The sequence below is a fragment of the Natrix helvetica genome, assembly GCF_964273705.1.
Source record: "Natrix helvetica genome assembly, chromosome: 5".
NCBI classification, from domain to species: domain Eukaryota; kingdom Metazoa; phylum Chordata; class Lepidosauria; order Squamata; family Natricidae; genus Natrix; species Natrix helvetica.
The window spans coordinates 96,753,193-96,773,828 of NC_138551.1; the positions used below are offsets into that span (position 1 = coordinate 96,753,193).

At 41.4% G+C, this 20,636-nt stretch overlaps 1 protein-coding gene across 13 annotated transcripts in view; it reads left to right on the forward strand.

The window, feature by feature from the left end:
* The window catches only part of SORBS1 (sorbin and SH3 domain containing 1), a 134,963-nt gene that overhangs the window by 84,244 nt on the left and 30,083 nt on the right, over window positions 1-20,636 (forward strand). For 12 of the 13 annotated variants that reach the window (XM_081953752.1, XM_081953754.1, XM_081953744.1 and 9 more), the window contains exons 12-16: window positions 1,036-1,110; window positions 5,186-5,233; window positions 5,785-5,905; window positions 7,403-7,517; window positions 12,227-12,310. In XM_081953752.1, coding sequence (XP_081809878.1) covers window positions 1,036-1,110; window positions 5,186-5,233; window positions 5,785-5,905; window positions 7,403-7,517; window positions 12,227-12,310 — 443 coding nt within the window. The remainder of the gene's footprint in view (window positions 1-1,035; window positions 1,111-5,185; window positions 5,234-5,784; window positions 5,906-7,402; window positions 7,518-12,226; window positions 12,311-20,636) is intronic. The other variant, XM_081953746.1, reaches the window with a different exon arrangement.

Below are 20,636 nucleotides of genomic sequence, written 5' to 3' on the forward strand. Positions count from 1 at the left end.
TCTCTCCCCCCCCCAAAAAAAAACCCCACAAAAAATGAAAAACGCAGCTACTAGTCCTGAGACAGATGTCTCTATAGCTGCCAATGGAAGATTCTCTCCAGCGGTGAATTCCTACCGGTGTTGGTACCGATTCGCTTCGTAGTTCACTGTAAATTGTTGTGCGCATGCACGAAGAATTTGAAAAACTACGGCAGCAGCAACTGGGGAATTGGTTTGGGGGCGTGGCCAGCCTGGGACATTGCCGGTTCTGTGACCAAAGCCAAATTACCACTACTGGTTCACCCGAATCGCTGCGAACTGGTAGAAACCCCCCCTCTGATTCTCTCCCAGGCTCAGAACTTATAGCAAGGAGAAGCAGGATTCTGACCAGGGTCCTAATCCCATTTCTTTCCTCAGAAGTGCATTGTGTCATGAGCATTCACACATACCCTTGGCCAATTTGCAGTGAAATGTATTCTAAACTACCATACTCTACCAAAGAGAATTCCCTTCTCCTTTGGAAGCATTTTGAAAGCAAATCCTCTTTCCCTCAATTGAATCTGAATTGATAACATTGGCATTGACATTGAGCCTTTATTGATTAGTCTTTGGGCCATATCAAAGTCCAAAGTTCCAGAAACAAATAATTGCTAAAACTTGATAAAAGCAATTTAAAATAAAATTTGATCAAATGCAATTTAAGATGGAATTGGAAAAAAAATATGATTTAAGATGGAATTGGCATAAAATACCGTCTGAAATGAAATTGGAATATAATGCAATAATTTAACAAAACTACAAATCCTTATTTAGCACTTAAGGACTGGTTAATTTGAGACAAACCATCCTGGAATGTGTGAAAAGCCCTTTGTGCTGATACACTACCTGTGGCTGCCCTGGAAGGGCAGCCTAAGACTAAATTATGCATTTTTGAGGGGTGGCAACTCTATGCAGCATGCGAGTATTAGGAGTTTCCTTTAATAATATATTCCACTCCATTTACAGTGTATCTTTCCTCTCTGTTCTTTTTTTCTGAAATGTGCTCTTCCTGCACAGACCCTCCTGAAGAAAACCCTTATTGCCCTACCTACATATTCCCTGAGCTTCCTGCTTTTCAACCCAAAAGCAAAGGTACCACAACAAGAATATATCTTGTTTTTTTGTTTGGCTAACCATCGTTTCATCTGTCATACTACAATATGACTCATTCAAAAAATTGAATGCTCTTCCAAACGTCTCCTTGTTTTGCATTGATGGAGACCTTCTGCTCTCCCATGGGAGTAGTGGATAATATTAGTAGCAAAGTGGGATACAAAAAAACAGAATGGGATAGGACATTGAGAAGTAATGAAGTTCCTCCACTTAAGCATGGCTGCTGTCCAACCCCACTGCTTTTCTCTGCTGCAGAACAAAATCCTTATTCTCCTACTTACCAGTTTCCTGTGTCTACTCCTAGTCCTAGATCTGAAGGTAATTTGTTAAGATCAATTGACTTTTGCTTCCGTACAAGCTTCTGCTTTCTTAATTTTCCAGCCAGAGTGTTTGTAGTCACCGAGTCTCATTTGCTGTCTTTTAAGTGTAGTTGCCGCCAGCTGCTTTTTGCTCTTACATGCTGAATGGTAGAACCTCTTTATTAGTTTTTGCTTCGCTTTTTCAGTTTTCTAACAATCCCCCTAATTAATATTATGGAGCTTGGATTTTCTTTGGTTTGTGTTGTCATTTCAAGATAATTATCCGGGCGGCTGAAATCACACAGCACATAGAGACCGGTCCACAAAGACATACATTTTTATTAAATGGAATGAAAAACTCTTGAATGCGTATTTGTCAAGAACTCCTTTCCCAAGGCTGGTGAGGCAAGTGATGGTTGCAAGATCCAGCATGTTTTGTGTGTCACCCACATTCCCTATTAAAAATTGCGTACAATATTCATATCTCCAGCGATCTACTTTCTATGAAATAACACAGAATTGCATCCAGTTTTGAAATGGAAAGTTGTTACCCGTGCCATTCTTCTGGATAGAGATGAAATTATGGCATCTTATACTAGAGGATAATCCATGGGAGACTTAAGCTACTTTGAATATTATTGGCCTAGTCAGTGCAACTTTAAAATATATAGACTTCAACTCCCCGGCCAGCCATGGGAGAATCTGGAATGGAAGTCCACGTGTCTTAAAGTTGCCAAGATTGAGGACCATGGATCTAGCGACTCATGGTGGACCACATTTTTAATCCAAACAAAGTCTGGGTCAGACATACTCCTTTGCCATGTTGTAGGAGAGGTTCCCAGTCCAGCAGTTAGAATACTTGATATTGGATGGTTCAAAGGTGATATTTTGGTACAAAAGCCTAATTAATTTATCCCTCTTCTACCTATCTTGATGTCTGTAGCTTTGGTATCGGAATTGTTGTTTCACACTGGGATGAATCATTGGGCCAGTTGAAAAAGGTATTTCCTCTTAAGATTAAGTGGGGCAGAAGAGAGTGGAAGATCCCATGTCATCACTTATTTCTCGTCAGATAAAGTGGCGTGCCTAAAGCAACTGATTTTCCTTGTTTCATGACTGGGGTTGCTTTAGGTAAGGATTGTAAACTGCTGACGATTGATTAACTACAGGTGAAACTTGAAAAATTAGAATATCGTGCAAAAGTTCATTTATTTCAGTAATGCAACTTAAAAGGTGAAACTAATATATGAGATAAGACTCAGTACATGCAAAGCAAGATAGTTCAAGCTGTGATTTGTCATAATTGTGATGATTATGGCGTACCCCAAATCCACCATCTCAGAAAATTAGAATATTACATGCAATCAATAAAACAAGGATTGTACATGGAACAATATTGGACCTCTGAAAAGTATAAGTGTGCATATGTACTCAGTACTTGGTTAGGGGTTAGGGTTAGGATTAGGGTTTGCAGCAATTACTGCCTCAATGCGGCGTGGCATGGAAGCTATCAGCCTGTGGCACTCCAGGATGACCAGGATGCTTCAATAGCGGCCTTCAGCTCTTCTGCATTGTTTGGTCTCATGTCTCTCATCTTTCTCTTGGCAATGCCCCATAGATTCTCTATGGGGTTGAGGTCAGGCGAGTTTGCTGACCAATCAAGCACAGTATTCCCACAGTCATTGAACCAGGTTTTGGTGCTTTTGGCAGTGTGGGCAGCTGGAAAACGAAGTCAGCATCCCCATAAATCTCGTCTGCGGAAGGAAGCATGAAGTGCTCCAAAATCTCCTGGTAGACAGCTGCATTGACCCTGGTCTTAATGAAGCACAGTGGTCCAAAGTCCTGTTGTTCAGTGGTCCAAAGTCCTCTTTTCTGATGAGAGCAACTTTTGCATCTCATTTGGAAACCAAGGACCCAGAGTATGGAGGAAGAATGGAGAGGCCAATCAAGCACAGTAATCCCACGGTCATTGAACCAGTTTTAGGTGCTTTTGGCAAAAGTTGCTCTCATCAGAAAAGAGGACTTTGGATCAAGGAGCAACAGGATTTTGAACGTATTGTTTCTTGCAAAAGCCCACTTCCCGTTCGCTCCTTTTTTGTGTCGTATGGGAGGGGTCAATCACCTCCAAGGTGTGGCTTTACTCTTAGGTCGACCCTGATTTCTTAGTTGTTCTTGTCTTCTGGCAGCTCTGTGCATGCACACACTGGGAACAGGCTCCAGCTGTTCTTCTGCCTCCCTGCTGTCTAGCTCCCTCTCTGCCTCTGATGCAGAGCCCCTGTCTGAGCTTTCCTCAGCCCCCAGGACTGCCTATGTTCCTCCCCAACCTCCTCACTATCTGACTCGGCTGCCAGCTCCATAGGCCACCGGCAGGCCACAACAGAAGCTTTCCTCTTTAGAGGTCCCATGATGATCAGGCCTTGCCGATCAGGCCTTGCTTTCAATTCAGAAAGCAGGTACAACCCTTGCCTGCCCCTCATTTTCATTTCAGATGGCATCCATTCTCCAATTGCTTGGCTGAGGCCTTTGTTAGGTGGAATTGTATTTAATTCCTAAAGTCTGCTGCTCTCATTGCTTTAAGAAGCTTCTGCTTCTCACATTCCTTTGCTTGTGTAAAGACAGGAATATTATATGGCCGTGGTGGCGAACCTATGGCACACGTGCCGGATGCAGACGCATCTCTCCGGGCACGTGAGCCATTGCCCGTTGCTATTCCGGGTTCTGGTGCACCGGCCAGCTGGTCTTCATGCACATAGGAGTACCGGAAACCAGAAGAGCAGCCGCCCTGTGCGCATGCATGGGCCAGGAAGATGATATTCCGGTTTCTGGCGCATGCATGCGCACTGGCCAGCTGGTCTTCATGCGTGTGTGTGCGCCAGAAACGAAGACCAGGTGGCCGGTGCACATGCATGTACCGGAAACTGGAAGATTATTTTCCTGGCGCGCTCATGCGCACCAGGCAATTGCTGCTCTTCCGGTTTCCAGCACGCATGCACGAGGCCCCATTTCAGCACTCAGTGCCGAAAAGGTTCGTCAACACTGTTATATAGCATGACTGTATCAGAACATGGGGGTCTGGAGACTGACTCAGGTTCTTTAGCCATCAATTGTAAGCAATTTCAGTAAAAAAATGGTTTAGAATATGATTTGAATGAATACAGCTGCAAACCTGTGTATAATTCAATATATATTATTAAATGCATTAGGACTGAATTTTGAGGACATGTACGTAGGACTGGATTGTAATACTGATAAAGGGACCTAGTTCACATGCTATATTACAGTTTAATGCAATAGATGAGTTCATCTGATTTGATTTGGTGTTATTTAAAAAGCACATCACCATACTTTATTTAGAATCTTGGTTTAATGTTACATATAAACCAGATCTCATGCAGTTGCACCACCGAAGCCTTCATATATCTCCTTTGCTTACGGAGAGGGAAAGCCCAGCTCCTGGCCTCCTCAAGCTTGGTCCTAATAAATGAGGTGACATGAAAACTGTGCCGGCATGGAAGAATACATGAATACTGAACATATTTAGTTCTGGGAGGTATAAATAACCCACCCATATGTTCCTTGCAATGTACTGATGGCTGCTTTTGCATAAAGAGTGCAGTGTCTTTTGTTATTAATCAAACTACCAGAAATGATAATAGAATTTGCACTTGGATTTATAAAGTGGCAGAAGGGGAAGCCATAGTCCTAAATAGATAATGGAATGTCTAAACGGATAGCAAATTATGTTTTTTCCCCAGATGAAGATTCTGATTCATATTTTCCACAGGACTCCTTTGACAAAGAAGGTAAGTATTTGAACATTGGAATGGGTTCTATTCTAGTGCTAAAGGCAGTGGTGGGATTCAAATAATTTAACAATCGGTTCTCTGCCCTAATGGCTGGGTGGGTGGGCGTGGCCATGGTGGGTGTAGCCAGGGGGTGTGACAGGCAGCATTCAGCCTCCTGCACAAGGGGGCCACACCAAACCGCCCATGCCCCATTTTGGGCCTAGTGGGCCTCCCTGCACTTACCTGGGAGCAAAAATGGGGTGTAAGTATAATCTTTATTGTCATTGTACTTAAATACAACGAAATTGGTTTTGTGTGTGGGGACTCCTGGAAGGAGCAGGGCAGGAAGGAGCGGGGCCAGCCAGAAATTTAATAACTGGTTCGCCCAAACTGGCTGAATCCCACCACTGGCTAAGGGTTGCATGAAAGAGAAAGTTACATGATGTTTTGAATGAATCTTATTCCAGTTGAAAAACCCATTATATACCCAGAATACAGCAAGCCTTCATGTTTTCAAATATTGGTGCCTTTGTTCTTCTACAAACGCATCTAACTTTATCCCTTTGCAGTAACAGGAGAAACTTCAGTGCCTCGTTCCAAGAGCGAGAATGATACCATCAACACAGACAAGATAATGAAGAGATCAGCCACCTTGCCATTGCCCACTCGCTCTTCATCTCTTAAAGAGAGGTAATCCCAGATAAGAACAGTTGAAGGAGTAGCTCAGGGTGACGCAACAAGCCAGCCAACAAACAAACAAGCCAGGTGGTTAAGGTGCTGCCTTAGAAACTAGGAGACAGTGATTTCTAGTCCTGGTTTGGACATGAAAGCCAGCTGGGTGACTTTCAGCCAGTCACTCCCTTCTCAGCTCAACCCATTTCACAGGGCTATTGTGGGAAAAAATAGGAGAAAAGAGTACTGGATATATTCACTGCCTTGAGTTATTTATAAAGTAATAAGAGCAGAATTAAAAAATACAATGAAAAATAATAAACTAAGTTGAAAACTAGGTTTTCTGTACCATTCACAAAGTAATCTTTAGTAAGCACATACATTTTAGATAGAATTTGTGTCCAAGTAAGCGTATTTTGGGTTCATCTTGTGTTCTGTTTGTGATGACACAGAGATTTCTTACAATTCTATATATTGCTGTCCTATCTCATCCCCAACCAATTACGGATGTAGCCAGAGGTGGGTTGCTGCTGGTTCGGCCCAGTTCAACCGAACTGGCAATGGAATTCAGTCCTGGGTCGCAGAAGTGGCAGCTACCCAGGCCTGCCACGCCCCTGAACCAGTTCTCTCACTGCTGCTTGGCTGCCGCCATTTTGGATTTTAATGACTGCACGTGTGCAGTTCACTGTAAATTGTTCTGCGCATGCACGCACAACATTTTACATTGAACAGTGCACACACATGCACGCTACACGCAGGTTGCAAACCAGCAGTAATACCGGCAGCAACCCACTCCTGGATGTAACCAAGAACAATCTTTGATCGTTCCATTGTGCAAAAAGTGTCATTCTTCTCTTGACCCAAGACTTCTCATGTAGGAAATCTAAGGTGACTTGTGAATGACCCTAGGAATGATGGAATGAAGAACAGCAATCTGCTCGGCTCCATTTTAAATAATTGGTGTCTCAAATGTCATTTAGCTAAAAAATTAGGAATTGGCTCATCTGAGGTTCTAAACTTTGCCAGTTACTTTGGTGTGTTTGTGAGTGTGTGTGTTTCCAGGGAATAGCAGGAACGTTTATTTGAACAGGGACTCATTTGCTTTTTATAGTAAAAAAAAAGAACAAACCTATAGTACGAGCCAGCAGTATGCAGCAGCTGCCAAAAAAGCCAACACAGTTCTAGGCTGCATTAACAGAGAGAGAGAATCAAGATCATGTGAAGTGTTAGTACCACTTTATAATGCCTTGGTAAGGCCACATTTGGAATACCGCATCCAGTTTTGGTCGCCACGATGTAGAATATATATATATATTTTAAAAAAATGGTTTGTGGCTTTGTAGCATTTGGAATAAACAGAATGATGGCTTGGAGAATTAGTGGGAAAAAAATCATTCCGCAAACAAATTAAATTGGATGAAGCTTTCTCTCTTTTTCTTTTCAGCTTCCAAAGAAAATGTTGATTGCTGTGATCTGCACTTTATTTTTCTTTTCTTTTTTTCTTTTCCTTTAAAGGAATGATTGGGAGCCTCCAGACAAAAAAATAGACTCGAGGAAGCACTGGGCTGACCCTAAAAGCATTTATGAATATTGTCCAGGGATGTCCTCAGTTCTGGATAATGAAGCATTGGTAATGGTGATTTTATTTTTACTTTTACGTGCCTATTTTCCATTGAACTCTGTGGATTTGGTCCCTGCCTGAAATAGTATATCCTGAAAGCCTGCAGAGAAACTGGCCAAGAAGTCATGGTTTTAGAGTTGGAGAGGCCTAATTTGAGGAATTGTGTGAGGTTCTCCCCTTGGGAGTGAAAGGTTTTTGAATTCAGCTCAGAATCTGATAATTCTAATGAAACTCTGAACACAAGACTACTGATAATCAGTTTTTATTTTCTGCAGAAAGCAAAAAGACCTTAACAGAGCAGATAGAGAGAAAAACAGGTGTGCGCCTCACCATGTAAACAAACCTTTTTTTCAAACTTCTTATAGTCTTACACAGCTTGACAGATCATCATAGTGTTAGAAAAATTATTTCATGTTACGCAAACCTCATGAAATTTCTCAGCGCTCTGAAACAATAGACTTTAGAAGGGGAAAGAAATACATTTTCTGGCGTATATGTCAGAGCTTTATTAGGGAACACACATTTCAAGTTACAAGCAAGGTTACTTGGCAGAATCCACTTTTTACTTTTCACAAGAAGTTACTTTGCTAGGCTAAGCTTGGCAATTTGCCTAGAGGTTTTATCTATGCAGTTGGCACATTATGTTAACAATGGAGCTTCTCTCAACAGCAATTTGACGAAAGCTAAATTAGGTCGCACTCTGTGTATGCTCTAATCCTTCAGGGGTCATTTCAGGAGCAACCTGAGAAGCCACGTTCCTATGTGGAGACTGCAGATAGAGGGGCAACTCTTGTTAGACCTTCATGGGACTATTTGCCTTCCACTGCATTCTGAATGAGTAGTAAGATAGCCCTGCTGCACTGCATCCCTTATTGAGTCACTGCTACTACTATTGAGTCACTACTACATCACAACTGGCAGGGGCAGGAAGGAAAAAGAGGGAGGGGCAGGTTGCACACTGGCAGACAGGCAGTAGCCAGTCCTCAACCAGCCCTTCTCCTATTGGGGGGAAAGACTAGTGCTTATCCTACAGGTAAATTATCCGTAAATATCATTACCATTCAGATAATAACAATACTGCTGTTTCTCCATTTCCCTGTTAATAAGGGAAGACTTTCTCTCCTTTGTGCCAACTTTTTTTTTGCTGCAGACCACAAATAAATCGACTATCCAGTTTTTCCTGAATGGGTGGAAGGGAAAGGATGATTTTTTCTTTCTTTCTTTTCCCTCTGGCTACAGCATCCAAACTAATGGGGAATAAACCATTATTTTCTCTCTCACTGTTTATCTTCATATAAAAGGGAGGGATATTTTCTCTCTACTTCTATTACCACATTTTTCAGACTATAAGACACACCAAGATTTTGAAGAGGTAAATTAAAAAAAAAAGTTTTTGCACTCTGCAGGCCTCCCAACTTTCTCCATACCTCATTTTTTGTCAAAAACGGGGCACGCAGAGAGTTTGAGAGGCCTGCAAAGTGCTCTTGGGGGCTGGGGGGGGGCGGACGACAAAAATGAACAAAAAAACACCCCATTTTTGCGAAAACAGGCCCATTGTTTGCAAAAAAACAGGGCATGCATAGGCTTTGGGAAGGTTGTAGAGTGTTCCTGGGGGTGGGGTGGGGGAAATGAGCCAAAAATGGCCCGTTGTTTGCTTGTTTTAGCCCTCCCCAGCCTCCAGGAGCACTTCCATTTTTGCGAAGGGGGAGGGGTTTGGGAGGCCAAAAATGCTGTATTCAGTGTTTAAGATGCATCCAAATTTTCACCCTCTTTTGGGGGGAGAAAAGGTGCGTGTTATACTCTGAAAAATACAGTAGTATTTTACAAGAGACATTACTAAATATGCACCTCTTGAAAAGATCAGGACATGTTTTATTCCCTAAAGCTCTCTGTACATACAGTAAGCTGTTAGAGAGTCAACTCAGGTTGTTAGATGGGCTGTTCATAAGCCAGTCCAAAATCTGTGAAGACTGGTAGGTCAATAAATAAACTATATTCTTAAGCCTTGCATGATATTTCTACATGCCACAGCTTCTTAATGTGAGCTACTTTTAAATAACAAGATCATTTAGAAGTTTGTGTAATCAATAAACAAATCTCAGATTCAAATTCTATGAAAAAGCTCTACCAGAAAGTTGGTGGTTTTAAAAATTTTTATAAAGAAAAGCTCGGCTGTATTTTAAAACACAAGTAACAAATCTGTGATTTACATTATTCTCCCTGCAATGTGGCCACTAGACTAATTTTCTTAGTTGACTGTAATTTGGTGACCCAAGGGGGATTTTAAAAAATGGAATGGTTTGGAAGAGTTAAATTAGATGCAGTCAGTGACTATATATCCATATCACTCTGATGCAGTGACAGAGTTGTCAAGAACAAATTTTGCCCTCTCTATTTTTATTGGCTAATCTTAATAATTTGTGGGAATGCTGTGGACATAATAGCACTGATTTCAGTTAAGCATTTGGCAAAAATTGAATCTGAATTAACAAGTTAGTTAAATGTGACCTAGGTAGCATGACAAATTTTGAATCCAGATTTCCTTAAAAAATGTTTCTTATTAAGGAGGAGGTTGTCACACGTGGATACCCAAGCCTTTAAATCTTGGGTGACTATTTTCAACATGCATTTTACCTGGATAAAAACATGGAGAGAATACTTAACAAATTTCCAGGTACAACAAATTTGAACACGGCTGCTACAAGACACAAACTACACTGAAAATAAATGATCAGTTAATTTATTTTGAATTGTTTCTTAGGAATTTAAATGTAAGAGAATTTCATTTAACAAACAAATGTGAAGCATTTTTCTAAGGAAATACCCAGGAGTAGAATTTGGTGTAACTAACTTGGTAGTAGTTCTAGTGAAGAGCATATTGGAATTGGAATTGATACTCATATTAATATGAGTGTGATATGGAAACAGAAGACATTTGCAAACCTGGGACTGTATTAGCACCACTCTACATTTTCTTGGTTGATTGCACTGTATCTTATATACCAAGGCTGTGTCTTAAGAAATGTTTGATGTATTCTTTATTTCTTGTACAGTGATTCTAAGAACTGCATGTCATTAATTATATATATTTTCCCTTAACATGGAATGCAGTAGCAGAATATGACTCCTCCTTAACTGCCATATTGTTCTTGGTATATCCAGTTCGTAGATAGACCATTCTTAATTGTTATTTGAATTCTTAACCCATAGTCATGCATGAAATGTTGGCAACTTCTTAGAATAGAAGCTTTTCACTCTCTTTTTTAGGGAATTATCTGTTTCCCTTAGCAACTTCACCACTAACACAGGTACTGTCTAAATGCACCCTCTTTAGTGTGGAGCAAGCTTTCCCAACTGTGGCAACTTGAACTCCAAGACCCAGAATTTCTTTGCCAGCTGTATGGTGTAGAGCAGAGGTGGGGAACTATGGCCCCTTTATGAGTTGTGAACTTCAACTCCCAGAATTCCTGAGCCAGCATGGTCATAAAAGTCACAAAAGGGCCATACTTCCCCCACCCCTGGTGTAGAGTTTTACCTTTTCATGTGCTATTTTTGAGACAGGCCTTCTCACTTACCTCATGTGCTGTTAAAGATGCCATACTCTATATAAATAAGGTAATATATTACAGTGGGAGTGGAGTAAAAAATGGATCATGTTCAGAGAATGATATTATCCAGCAGCTGGGGAAATAGAAATCTTGATTGTTTCAGGTAAAGTGCTTTGGAGATTAGATAAGGAATGTTAGACTTTGTTCACGTGTTGTATTAGTAGAAGGACATGTCATGTTGATTCCTCCACCCTTATTACTGTTGACAATTCATAATCTTCCAGTCATTCCCCCATGTATTTTTTGTGAAGTTGTACAACTGGAATTCTGGAGGAAGTGATTATTTAACTTGAAATGTACATTGAAGTTAAATATGCAGGAAATGATTTTTTTATTCGTTTAATGAAAAGAAGGACTAGGGGTGAAATGATAGCACTGTTCCAATATCTCAGGGGTTGCCACAAAGAAGAGGGAGTCAAACTATTTTCCAAAGCACCTGAGGGCAGGACAAGAAACAATGGGTGGAAACTAATCAAGGAGAGAAGCAACTTACTTTTACTTTACTTTTACTTTTATTTAATTTATAAACCGCACCCTCTCTCCGAAGGGACTCGGGGCTGTGTACAACTTAGAACTGAGGAGAAATTTCCTGACAGTTAGAACAATTAATCACTGGAACAACTTGCCTCCAGAAGTTGTGAATGCTCCAGCAATGGAGGTTTTGAAGAAGAGATTGGACAACCATTTGTCTGAAATGATATAGGGCTTCCTGTCTGAGTAGAGGGTTGGACTAGAAAACCTCTAAGGTACCTTCCAACTCTGTTATTCTGATATCTCTTATTTCTTCATTGCTTTTCCTGTTTTAGAAAAAATAACACAAATATAATATGTGGAGAGGTTATTGTTTGTTAGGAAATACCTTTCTTTAACGATAACAGTGCACTCCCATTTTTTGTTTACTTAGAAATGAGTGTAACTAAACCTATTCCCAGTGAAGTATGAATAAGATTGCAAATTGTTATTAAAATTATGGGTGTGACCTTCCAGTTTGATAACTAGGAAACTATTGAAAAAAATTACAGAATGTGGCACCTTTAACAGTCTTCCTATGCATTCTTTGCATAATATTGTCCTTCTCTTTCTTCCATTCTTATATTACCAACTCTTTAGCCTCGGGATATAAGCCCAGAAGAGATAGATTTAAAGAATGAGCCTTGGTATAAATTCTTTTCGGAATTGGAGTTTGGGAAACCGGTAAGTTGATAGTCCCAAGCATTAATAAATAAGATTTTGTTATGTATCACTGTGTTTTCCATCTTCACTGTATGCATAATGGAACAAAAATAAACTCATCCTGGTTTAGCCAACGATTATACTGTAAAAAGAGTTATTATTTTATAAGCTATAGTGTGTGTTATTTATCTTTTGAGAAAATCATGCAGGCCATCATGAAGGAATATCAACAAATTTGTAACTATAAGATACTATGGATGTTTTTCTATAGGTCTTCTAGAATTACATTTCAAGCTGTAATTTGATTCTACAACCATGAGGAGTAAATTCAGTCACCTTGTTTTTCCAACTTTTTTGCTTTTCACATTTTGTTTATGCTAACAAGTAGGAAAGGAGAATATCAGAAAGTGTTCTCATTTTGAAGTTCTCATTTTTATCTTGGCATTGAATGAAATTGTCGGTTATAGAAGGCCTTATATGAGAGGACTGCATGGATTTTATTTGGGATCTTTATTTCAAGGGAAAATGCACCAATTAAAGATTTCTTCCAAAAGGCAGTTCAATAGTGAAAACATCATTTGGTGAAATTTAGTCGTTGACTGACTGCCTTTCTTTTCTGAAGCTGAAGACAGTGCACACAGAACTAAGCTAAGACAGTGGTTGTCTTAGAACAGTAATGGCGAATCACTCTGGGCACACCAGCCATCATCCATTGCTCTTCCAGGTTCCTGTGTGCACATGCATGCAGACCAGCTGGCCTTTGTGCACAGCGGAGCACCAGAAACCGGAAGAGCAGCTCTCTGGCGCACATGTGCGGGAGTGCTGGAAATCGGAACAGCAGTTCCCCAGTGCGCATGCACATGCCAGGAAGCTGAACTTCCAGTTTTAGCTGTTCTTCGCACGTGCATGCGTGCCAGAAATTGAAAGTCCAGGTGACCGGCACACATGCTGGAAACTGGAAGCTCAGCTTCACAGCACATGCATGCATGCCGGGGAATTGCTGTTCCGGTTTCCAGCGCTCTCGCACATGTGTGCTGGAGAGTTGCTCTTCCAGTTTCTGGTGCACTCCCATGTGTTTGTGCGCGCTCCCGTTTCTCAGTACCGAAAAGGTTCACCAACACTGTCCTAGAGTCATCCAATGCAATCTGGGTTTAATGCTTCTTTTAACTCCTATTTTATTTAGTTTTATAAAGTGGCAATTTTTTGTCAAAAGAACAACACAAGAAAATGCATACAGTGTTCTGTATGTATCAGACTGGGAGGCTTAGTTCGTATGGATTCTTTGACCAAATGGAAGCATTTGGTTCCTTTACTTGGTGATTGCTTTTATTTGTGGAATTGGTATTGGACAATGCATGGATAAGATGTTCAAGTAAGACAAGGGTTTGTTTTTACCCTTCTTAATTGACACATATTTTTATGAACTGGTCTGAACAATAAAATGGAGGATGATCAGATATCTATTGAAGTTGAGGCCCTTCCCAAGAAGGCTTATCTCCAGCGCCAGTGGGGGATTCAACCGGTGTAACAACCGGTTCGCTGAGAGTGCATTTTGTGCGCGCGCAGTGCATTTGAAAACCGCTCTAACACTTACCTTCTACTGCAGCCCCAGGGAGTAAAACAGCTGAGGTGCGGCAATCCGCTCTGCGGCGCCTATCAACTGGGCTTCAAACAAAGGAAATATAGGACAGACTAGTGCAGGAGTGGGTGGGTGGGGCCAACTGATCACCGGAATTACCGGTTGGCGTAAACAGGTCCGAACCGGCCAAATCCATCTCTGCCCAGGGCTCTCTTGATATTCCCTCAAAGAAGAGACTTTTAGCAAAAACCATCACTGATATCAGTGGAAAATTATGTCATATTGCTCACTATGATGAATGCAAGGCAAAATGCTGGGAATGAACTGCTGAGCCAAATTATAGCTAACAGCATTCCTCAAAACACCCCATTCCCCAGTTCCCTCATCGGCCATGGCACATGGTGTCAGTGCTGCTTTTTGACAAAGGCTAATAGTCAAATTGACTTCAAGAGTCACAACTAGCTTTTTGAATGACCGAAAGCTGGAACTTAGCAAATTGCAGAGAACATTTTATACAGCAGAAAGATGGAAGTTGCAACTGAATATTGAAAAGCTGGGTTTGACAGCAAGTGCTAATTCAGTGTTCATTAGCGTTGTGGGCAACAAGGAAACCAGTAACTTTACTGCCCTCTCAACCAGGGATGAAATCCAGCAGGTTCTGACAGGTTCTGGAGAACCAGTAGCGGAAATTTTGAGTAGTTCGGAGAACCGGCAAATGCCACCTCTGGCTGGCCCCAGAGTAGGTTGGGAATGGAGATTTTGCAGTATCCTTCCCCTGGAGTGAGGTGGGAATGGAGATTTTGCAGTATCCTTCCCCTGGAGTGAGGTGGGAATGGAGATTTTGCAGTATCCTTCCTCTGCCACGCCCACCAAGGTACTCCCACAGAACCGGTAGTAAAAAAAATTGAATTTCACCACTGCTCTCATCTATTCTTTTGTTCAAAGTCAGTACCATTGCAAAACCCCAAAAAGCTTCACTTTAATTTAATTTAATTTAATTTAATTAGCACTTCTAGACCGCCCCCTCTCCCAAAAGGGACTCGGGGCGGTGTACAGTCCATATCAAAAACATCATACATAATAACAATTAAAAATTATTAAATGGATAAATACATAAATAAGAGGAGGATAAAATAGACAGAACTGTAATTGCTAAATAAATAATTTAAAATATACAAAGTTTAAAACCCCAGTGTCTTATAAAATTAAGTCCCCTAAAAAACCAGTAGGAAATATATATGCCAGGAGGTAGACGTTAAGAATTATGCCAGACCAGCCAGTCGGAACAGGTGAGTCTTCAGTTTCTGCCGGAAGGAGCGGAAGTCAGTGGTGGTTCTAATGTCGGGGGGGAGGTCATTCCAGAGGGTTGGGCCCATCACAGAGAAGGCCCTACTCCTTGGTGTCGCCCGTTGGCATTGCCTAGTGGACGGCACCAGGAGAAGCCCCTCCCTGTGAGAGCGAATTGGCCGCAGGGATGTATGTGGGAGGATGCGATCCCGCAGGTAACTAGGCCACTTGCTTTCCCAGATTTTACTTCTTCATAAGAATAATAGAATTTCAGAGTCACATAATTGGAGAGGACCCCTTGGTCCGATCTACTGCCCGCAATTGAAACTAGAGCATCCCAAGCAAAAAGTGGTATATATCCAGCCATTACTTCAACAAACACAGGAAATGAAAGTTCATGTAACTTGATCCCATTGATGGACTACTCTTGTAGAAGCATTTTCAACTTCTGCACTCTTAAGATTAAAAATGTACTGGATTTTTCTATGTGACATTATTTTAGGTATTTGAAGAATGCTGTCCTATCCACAGTTTCGTCTCATAGTTACTCAGTTCTCATCGTTCATCTTGCACAATTGAATTTTCTATTCTCTGATCATATTTATTATCTTTGGTTATGTCTCCAAATTTATTTTTAAAATGTGACGCCCAGGTGTAGATGCAGCATTCAAAGTGGGTTCTCACAGATATAGAACAGGACACCCCCACACACACACACACTTTAAGGCTTAAGGACAGTAAAGGCCAGAAAAGAGTAAGGTTGAGTATTACTCCAGGGTCAAACAAATCCAAACAAACTTTGCAGGAGATAAGCAGTACAGAGTACAGTCAGGAAAGCACAATGGGATGGGAGTCCAAGGTGCATATGACAAGGCTGGAGTTCAGTTGAGGCTTGAAATATTTTTGTAGCAGTAAAATGTTTATTGGGATGCAGTGGCTCAGTGGCTAAGACACTGAGCTTGTCGATCAGAAAGGTCGGCAGTTTGGCGGTTCGAATCCCTAGCACCGCGTAATGGAGTGAGCTCCCGTTACTTGCCCCAGCTTCTGCCAAACTAGCAATTCGAAAGCACCTAAAAATGCAAGTAGAAAAATAGGAACCACCTTTGGTGGGAAGGTAACAGTATTCCGTGGGCATTCAGCATTTATTCATGCCGGCCACATGACCATGGAGATATCTTTGGACAGTGCTGGCTCTTCGACTTAGAAAAGATGAGCACTGCCAACTAGAGTCGGGAACGACTAGCACGTATGTGCGAGGGGAACCTTTACTTTTAAAATGCTCATTAGTGAATGCTTTATATATAGCATGAAGAGGTTTAGGTTTAGGTTTAGGTTTATTTGGATTTATATGCCGCCCTTCTCCAAAGGACTCAGGGCGGTGTACAACATTAAAAACACACATCACAAAAGTTAAAAAAAAAGATTAAACCCAATTCCAAAAAGACCAAACCGATATTTTTTTTAAAAAAGAAACAGTACATTTAAAATAAATTAACATTAACATTAACATTAACAGGCCAGGCCGGCTTGCTGGAAAAGCCAACTTTTTAGGGCGCGTCGGAAGGACCGGAGGTCAGGGATTATGCGGAGCTCCGGGAGCAGCTCATTCCAGAGGCATATCTCAGTCCCAGCTGGGAGTCTTAATGCAAATAAGTCGACGCATAGCCCTCTCCCCACCAGCCTTCTCAGTCCATGTGTTGCTGCCCAAAAATATCACCCATATTACTATATCTCTGAAAGATACCTGCCAAGGCTCAGCTTCTCTTTACCATTTCAAGCGCTTTGGTATAAACAGCGTAGTTTTCTCCCCTATATGTAAAATTCTGTACTGCTGTGCAGAAATCTCCCCAGGATCCTATTGTTTAAGGAACAAAGTAATAGTATTTGGATATTTTAGTTCAAAGTTCAAAGCCTTTATTGTCATTGTACATCATGTATACAACGAAATTGGTTTAGCCTCCACTGGTGTGGAGTCCATAACAAGAATACAAGACAACATGAATAATATAAAGAATAATCCTTATATAAGTACCGTTTTCCCGAAAATAAGACAGGGTCTTATTTTCTTTTGACCCCTGAGATAAGCGCTTGGCCTTATTTTCGGTGAGGTCTTATTAGTTTTGAGGTGCAAGAGGCAGCGAGCGTGGTCACCTCATGGCTGCTGCTATGTTGCAATATTTTCAGAGAAGGCTTATTATCTGGGGAGATCTTATTTTCAGGGAAACAGGGTAATTAGGGGGGGGAAAACTAGTCATTCGTTTCCATATGTACATCGTATTCTGTGCAACATGTATATTACTCTGGTGTATGATCTTATATCATGGTATATACATATTACACACTACACTGGCACCAGTGAAATTCATCATATTAATCTGTTTGTGGTGCTATATTGTGTTTAGGAGTCAGCCCAAGGGTAGAAGATGTTTTTAAACCTGTTTTTCTGGCTGGTTATACTTCTGTGTGTCTTCTGTCCGATGGTAAAAGTGAAAAGAGACACTGGCCAGGGTGTGAGTCTGAATTAGTCTACATAAGAACATTTGTTGTTTAGAAAAGCCAAATTATAAGATGAAATGGACCCTTTTTTAACCTCCTAGAACCATGATGGCGAACCTATGGCACGCCTGCCACAAGTGGCACGCGGAGCCATTTGTCAGGGCACGCGAGGCGCTGCCTTGTCAGCTGGCCAGCGCACATGCGCGAGCTGGCCAGCTGAGTTCACCTTTTTAAAAGCTATTTTTCGCCTTCCCCAGGCTCCAGAGGCTTTATAGGAGCCTGGGGAGGGCGAAAAGAGCCTCCCCCGCCCCCCCGGAGGCTTCAGGGACCGTCCCTGAAGCCTTCGGAACGCTTAAAACCACCCTCCGAGCAAACGGGAAGTGACTTCTGGGTTGCTCGGGGGGTCATTTTAAGTGCTCCGAAGGCTTCAGGGACCGTCCGAGGCTTCCCTGATGCCTTCGGAGCGCTTAAAATGACCCTCCAAGCAACCCAGAAGTCACTTCCGGTTTGCTCGGAGGGTGGTTTTAAGCGCTCCGAAGGCTTCAGGGAAGCCTCCGGACAGTCCCTGGAGCCTCCGGAGGGCCTCCGGGGGGTTGGGGGAGGCTCTTTTCGCCCTCCCCAGGCTCCTATAAAGCCCCTGGAGCCTGGGGAGGGCAAAAAAACCATGTAAAAATGGGGGGGGTCGCGCATTGTGCACGCATGCGCACTGGGGGGGTCGCATGTTGCATTATGGGTGCGGCACGCCCGCACTCAACCCCCCTGCGCTCCCCCCACTTGTGGCACGTGAGCCAAAAAAGGTTCGCCATCACTGTCCTAGAAGAAACTGGGTAGAAATATAACATTACATTTCATTAACAATTTGTAAAAATTCTCGACACTGTATATTCCACCTAGAGAATCTGAGGGCAGGTTGAAGGTGCAGAACTCCAGATTGAGACTGATGGAAATTTTATTATTTTAATAGAAGGCTTCAGGGACCGTCCGAGGCTTCCCTGATGCCTTCGGAGCGCTTAAAATGACCCTTAAATCTCTTAAGTCTGAATGAATTGCATCAGCCTGTTGATTTTACCTTTTCAAACTCTGGAGAACTTGATAATGTATCAAATGCCTGAAGGATGACATACATTGTCCTTGTCTTCTGAAGAGGCAAAGGAGAATCCAGGGAAATGCCAACCACTGCATTTCAAAGAATTATTTTCATTTGGTTGCATTTGAGTTTTTAATATACGTTAGTGACCCGTAGTGACCATTGCTGGATGGGCAACCGTATAAATTGACTGAAAGAAAAGTAAATAAACAAATTGGAGAACAAAAAACTTCAAACATCCATATTTGTTAATTCTACTCAAAAGGATGTTTGTCTACACCAGTGTAAACTGTGGGAAAAGCTTTGCTTATGTCATTAAGAAATGGAAAATAGATTTGAATAAAACTATCCAATGCATAGTTTTTCAAAGCTCTTTGCTGTTGGGTTGATTCCTCATCCAAAATAATTTCATACACTTTTAAATATGATTGACCCAAGAAAGATGTACTTTGGTTTTCTGATATTTTCAATAATAAAGTTGATAATCGATTTATTGCACAAAGTTATGCCAACAATAAAATTCATAACTTATAACTGTTGAGGCAAAATGAGTAACTGAATGCCAACTGGAAATGGTAAAAATCTATCAACGATTATATTTATTTCCATGGACAACTATTACATATTATGTAATTTTAGAAAATATGTGGGGGAAACCAATTCGGTGTAGTGGATAAAGCACCAATCTAGTCCCACCTTGTACACCAAGCCAGCTGGATGATGTTGGGCTGGTCACTTTCTCTGAGCCCTAGGAAGGAGGTAATGGCAAACCACTTCTGCAAAACTTTGTCAAGAAAACTGCAGGGACTTGTCCAGAGTCAATATTGACATACAGGCACACATATATCCAGAAAAAAAAAGTCCAAGTGAGATTATCCTTTGGGTTGATTTTTCATGGCTTTCATGAATTTTATGCCTATTTATAAATCCCTAATCCTTTTCCCAGAATGTTTTCTACTTTCAAGAAAAAGTCTAAAATATCATCATAATTTGATGTGAGTTTTCAGAGATATTTACTTTCCTATCACTTGTGTACCCTCCCGACACTAACCAATCTGTATATCATTGCCATGCCCCCCCAACCTCCACATCATCCCTCCATACAGCCCCTCCTTCCCCACCTGGCAGATACCGCCTTACCTGTCTGCTAGCCTGGGACTTCCAACTTCCTGCTGGCTTCCCCATTGATTTTCCTTCTACAAAGCTGGCAGTGGAAGTGATTGGAGACACATGACTGCAGCTGACCGCAGCAGCAAAGGGGCTACAACTTTTCCAAATTTCAATTCCATAGCAATAATAGGCCCTGGAGTTTGGATGCTGCAAATTAACCCATTTGAAGTACCTTGCTTCAAAAATTGTTGCCCTGTGATGCGCTTGAAGGTTACAAACAAACACAGGATTTTTACAGTTGTAGTATAACAGTAGATTGTAAAGACTTCAGTAAGTATTAGAACCAGGGGTGAAATGCTCTGAAGTCTGCTACCGATTAGCTTGCACGCCAAACTTTTAAAAAACTTTTTAAAGCTTTTTTCTTTTTTTGCTACCGGTTCACCCGAACTGGTAGTTAAAAAATGCTAAAAAAACATTTTTTTAAAAATTCCAACGATCAGCTGTGCCACAATAAGCTGTCCCTGCGCAATCATCGGAACTTTTTAAAGCATTTTTAAAACTATCAGTTAAAAAGAACCCGTAGTTAAAAATGCTAAAAAAGTTTTTAAAAAGTTCCAACGATCGCATGGACACAGCTGATTGTCAGAACTTTTTTAAAAATCTTTTTAAAGCATTTTTTTACTACCGGTTCAGGTGAACCAGTAACATTTTTACTACCAGTTTGGGCGAACCGGCCCGAACGGGTTGCATTTCACCACTGATTAGAACTATTCATCAAAAATTTTAAT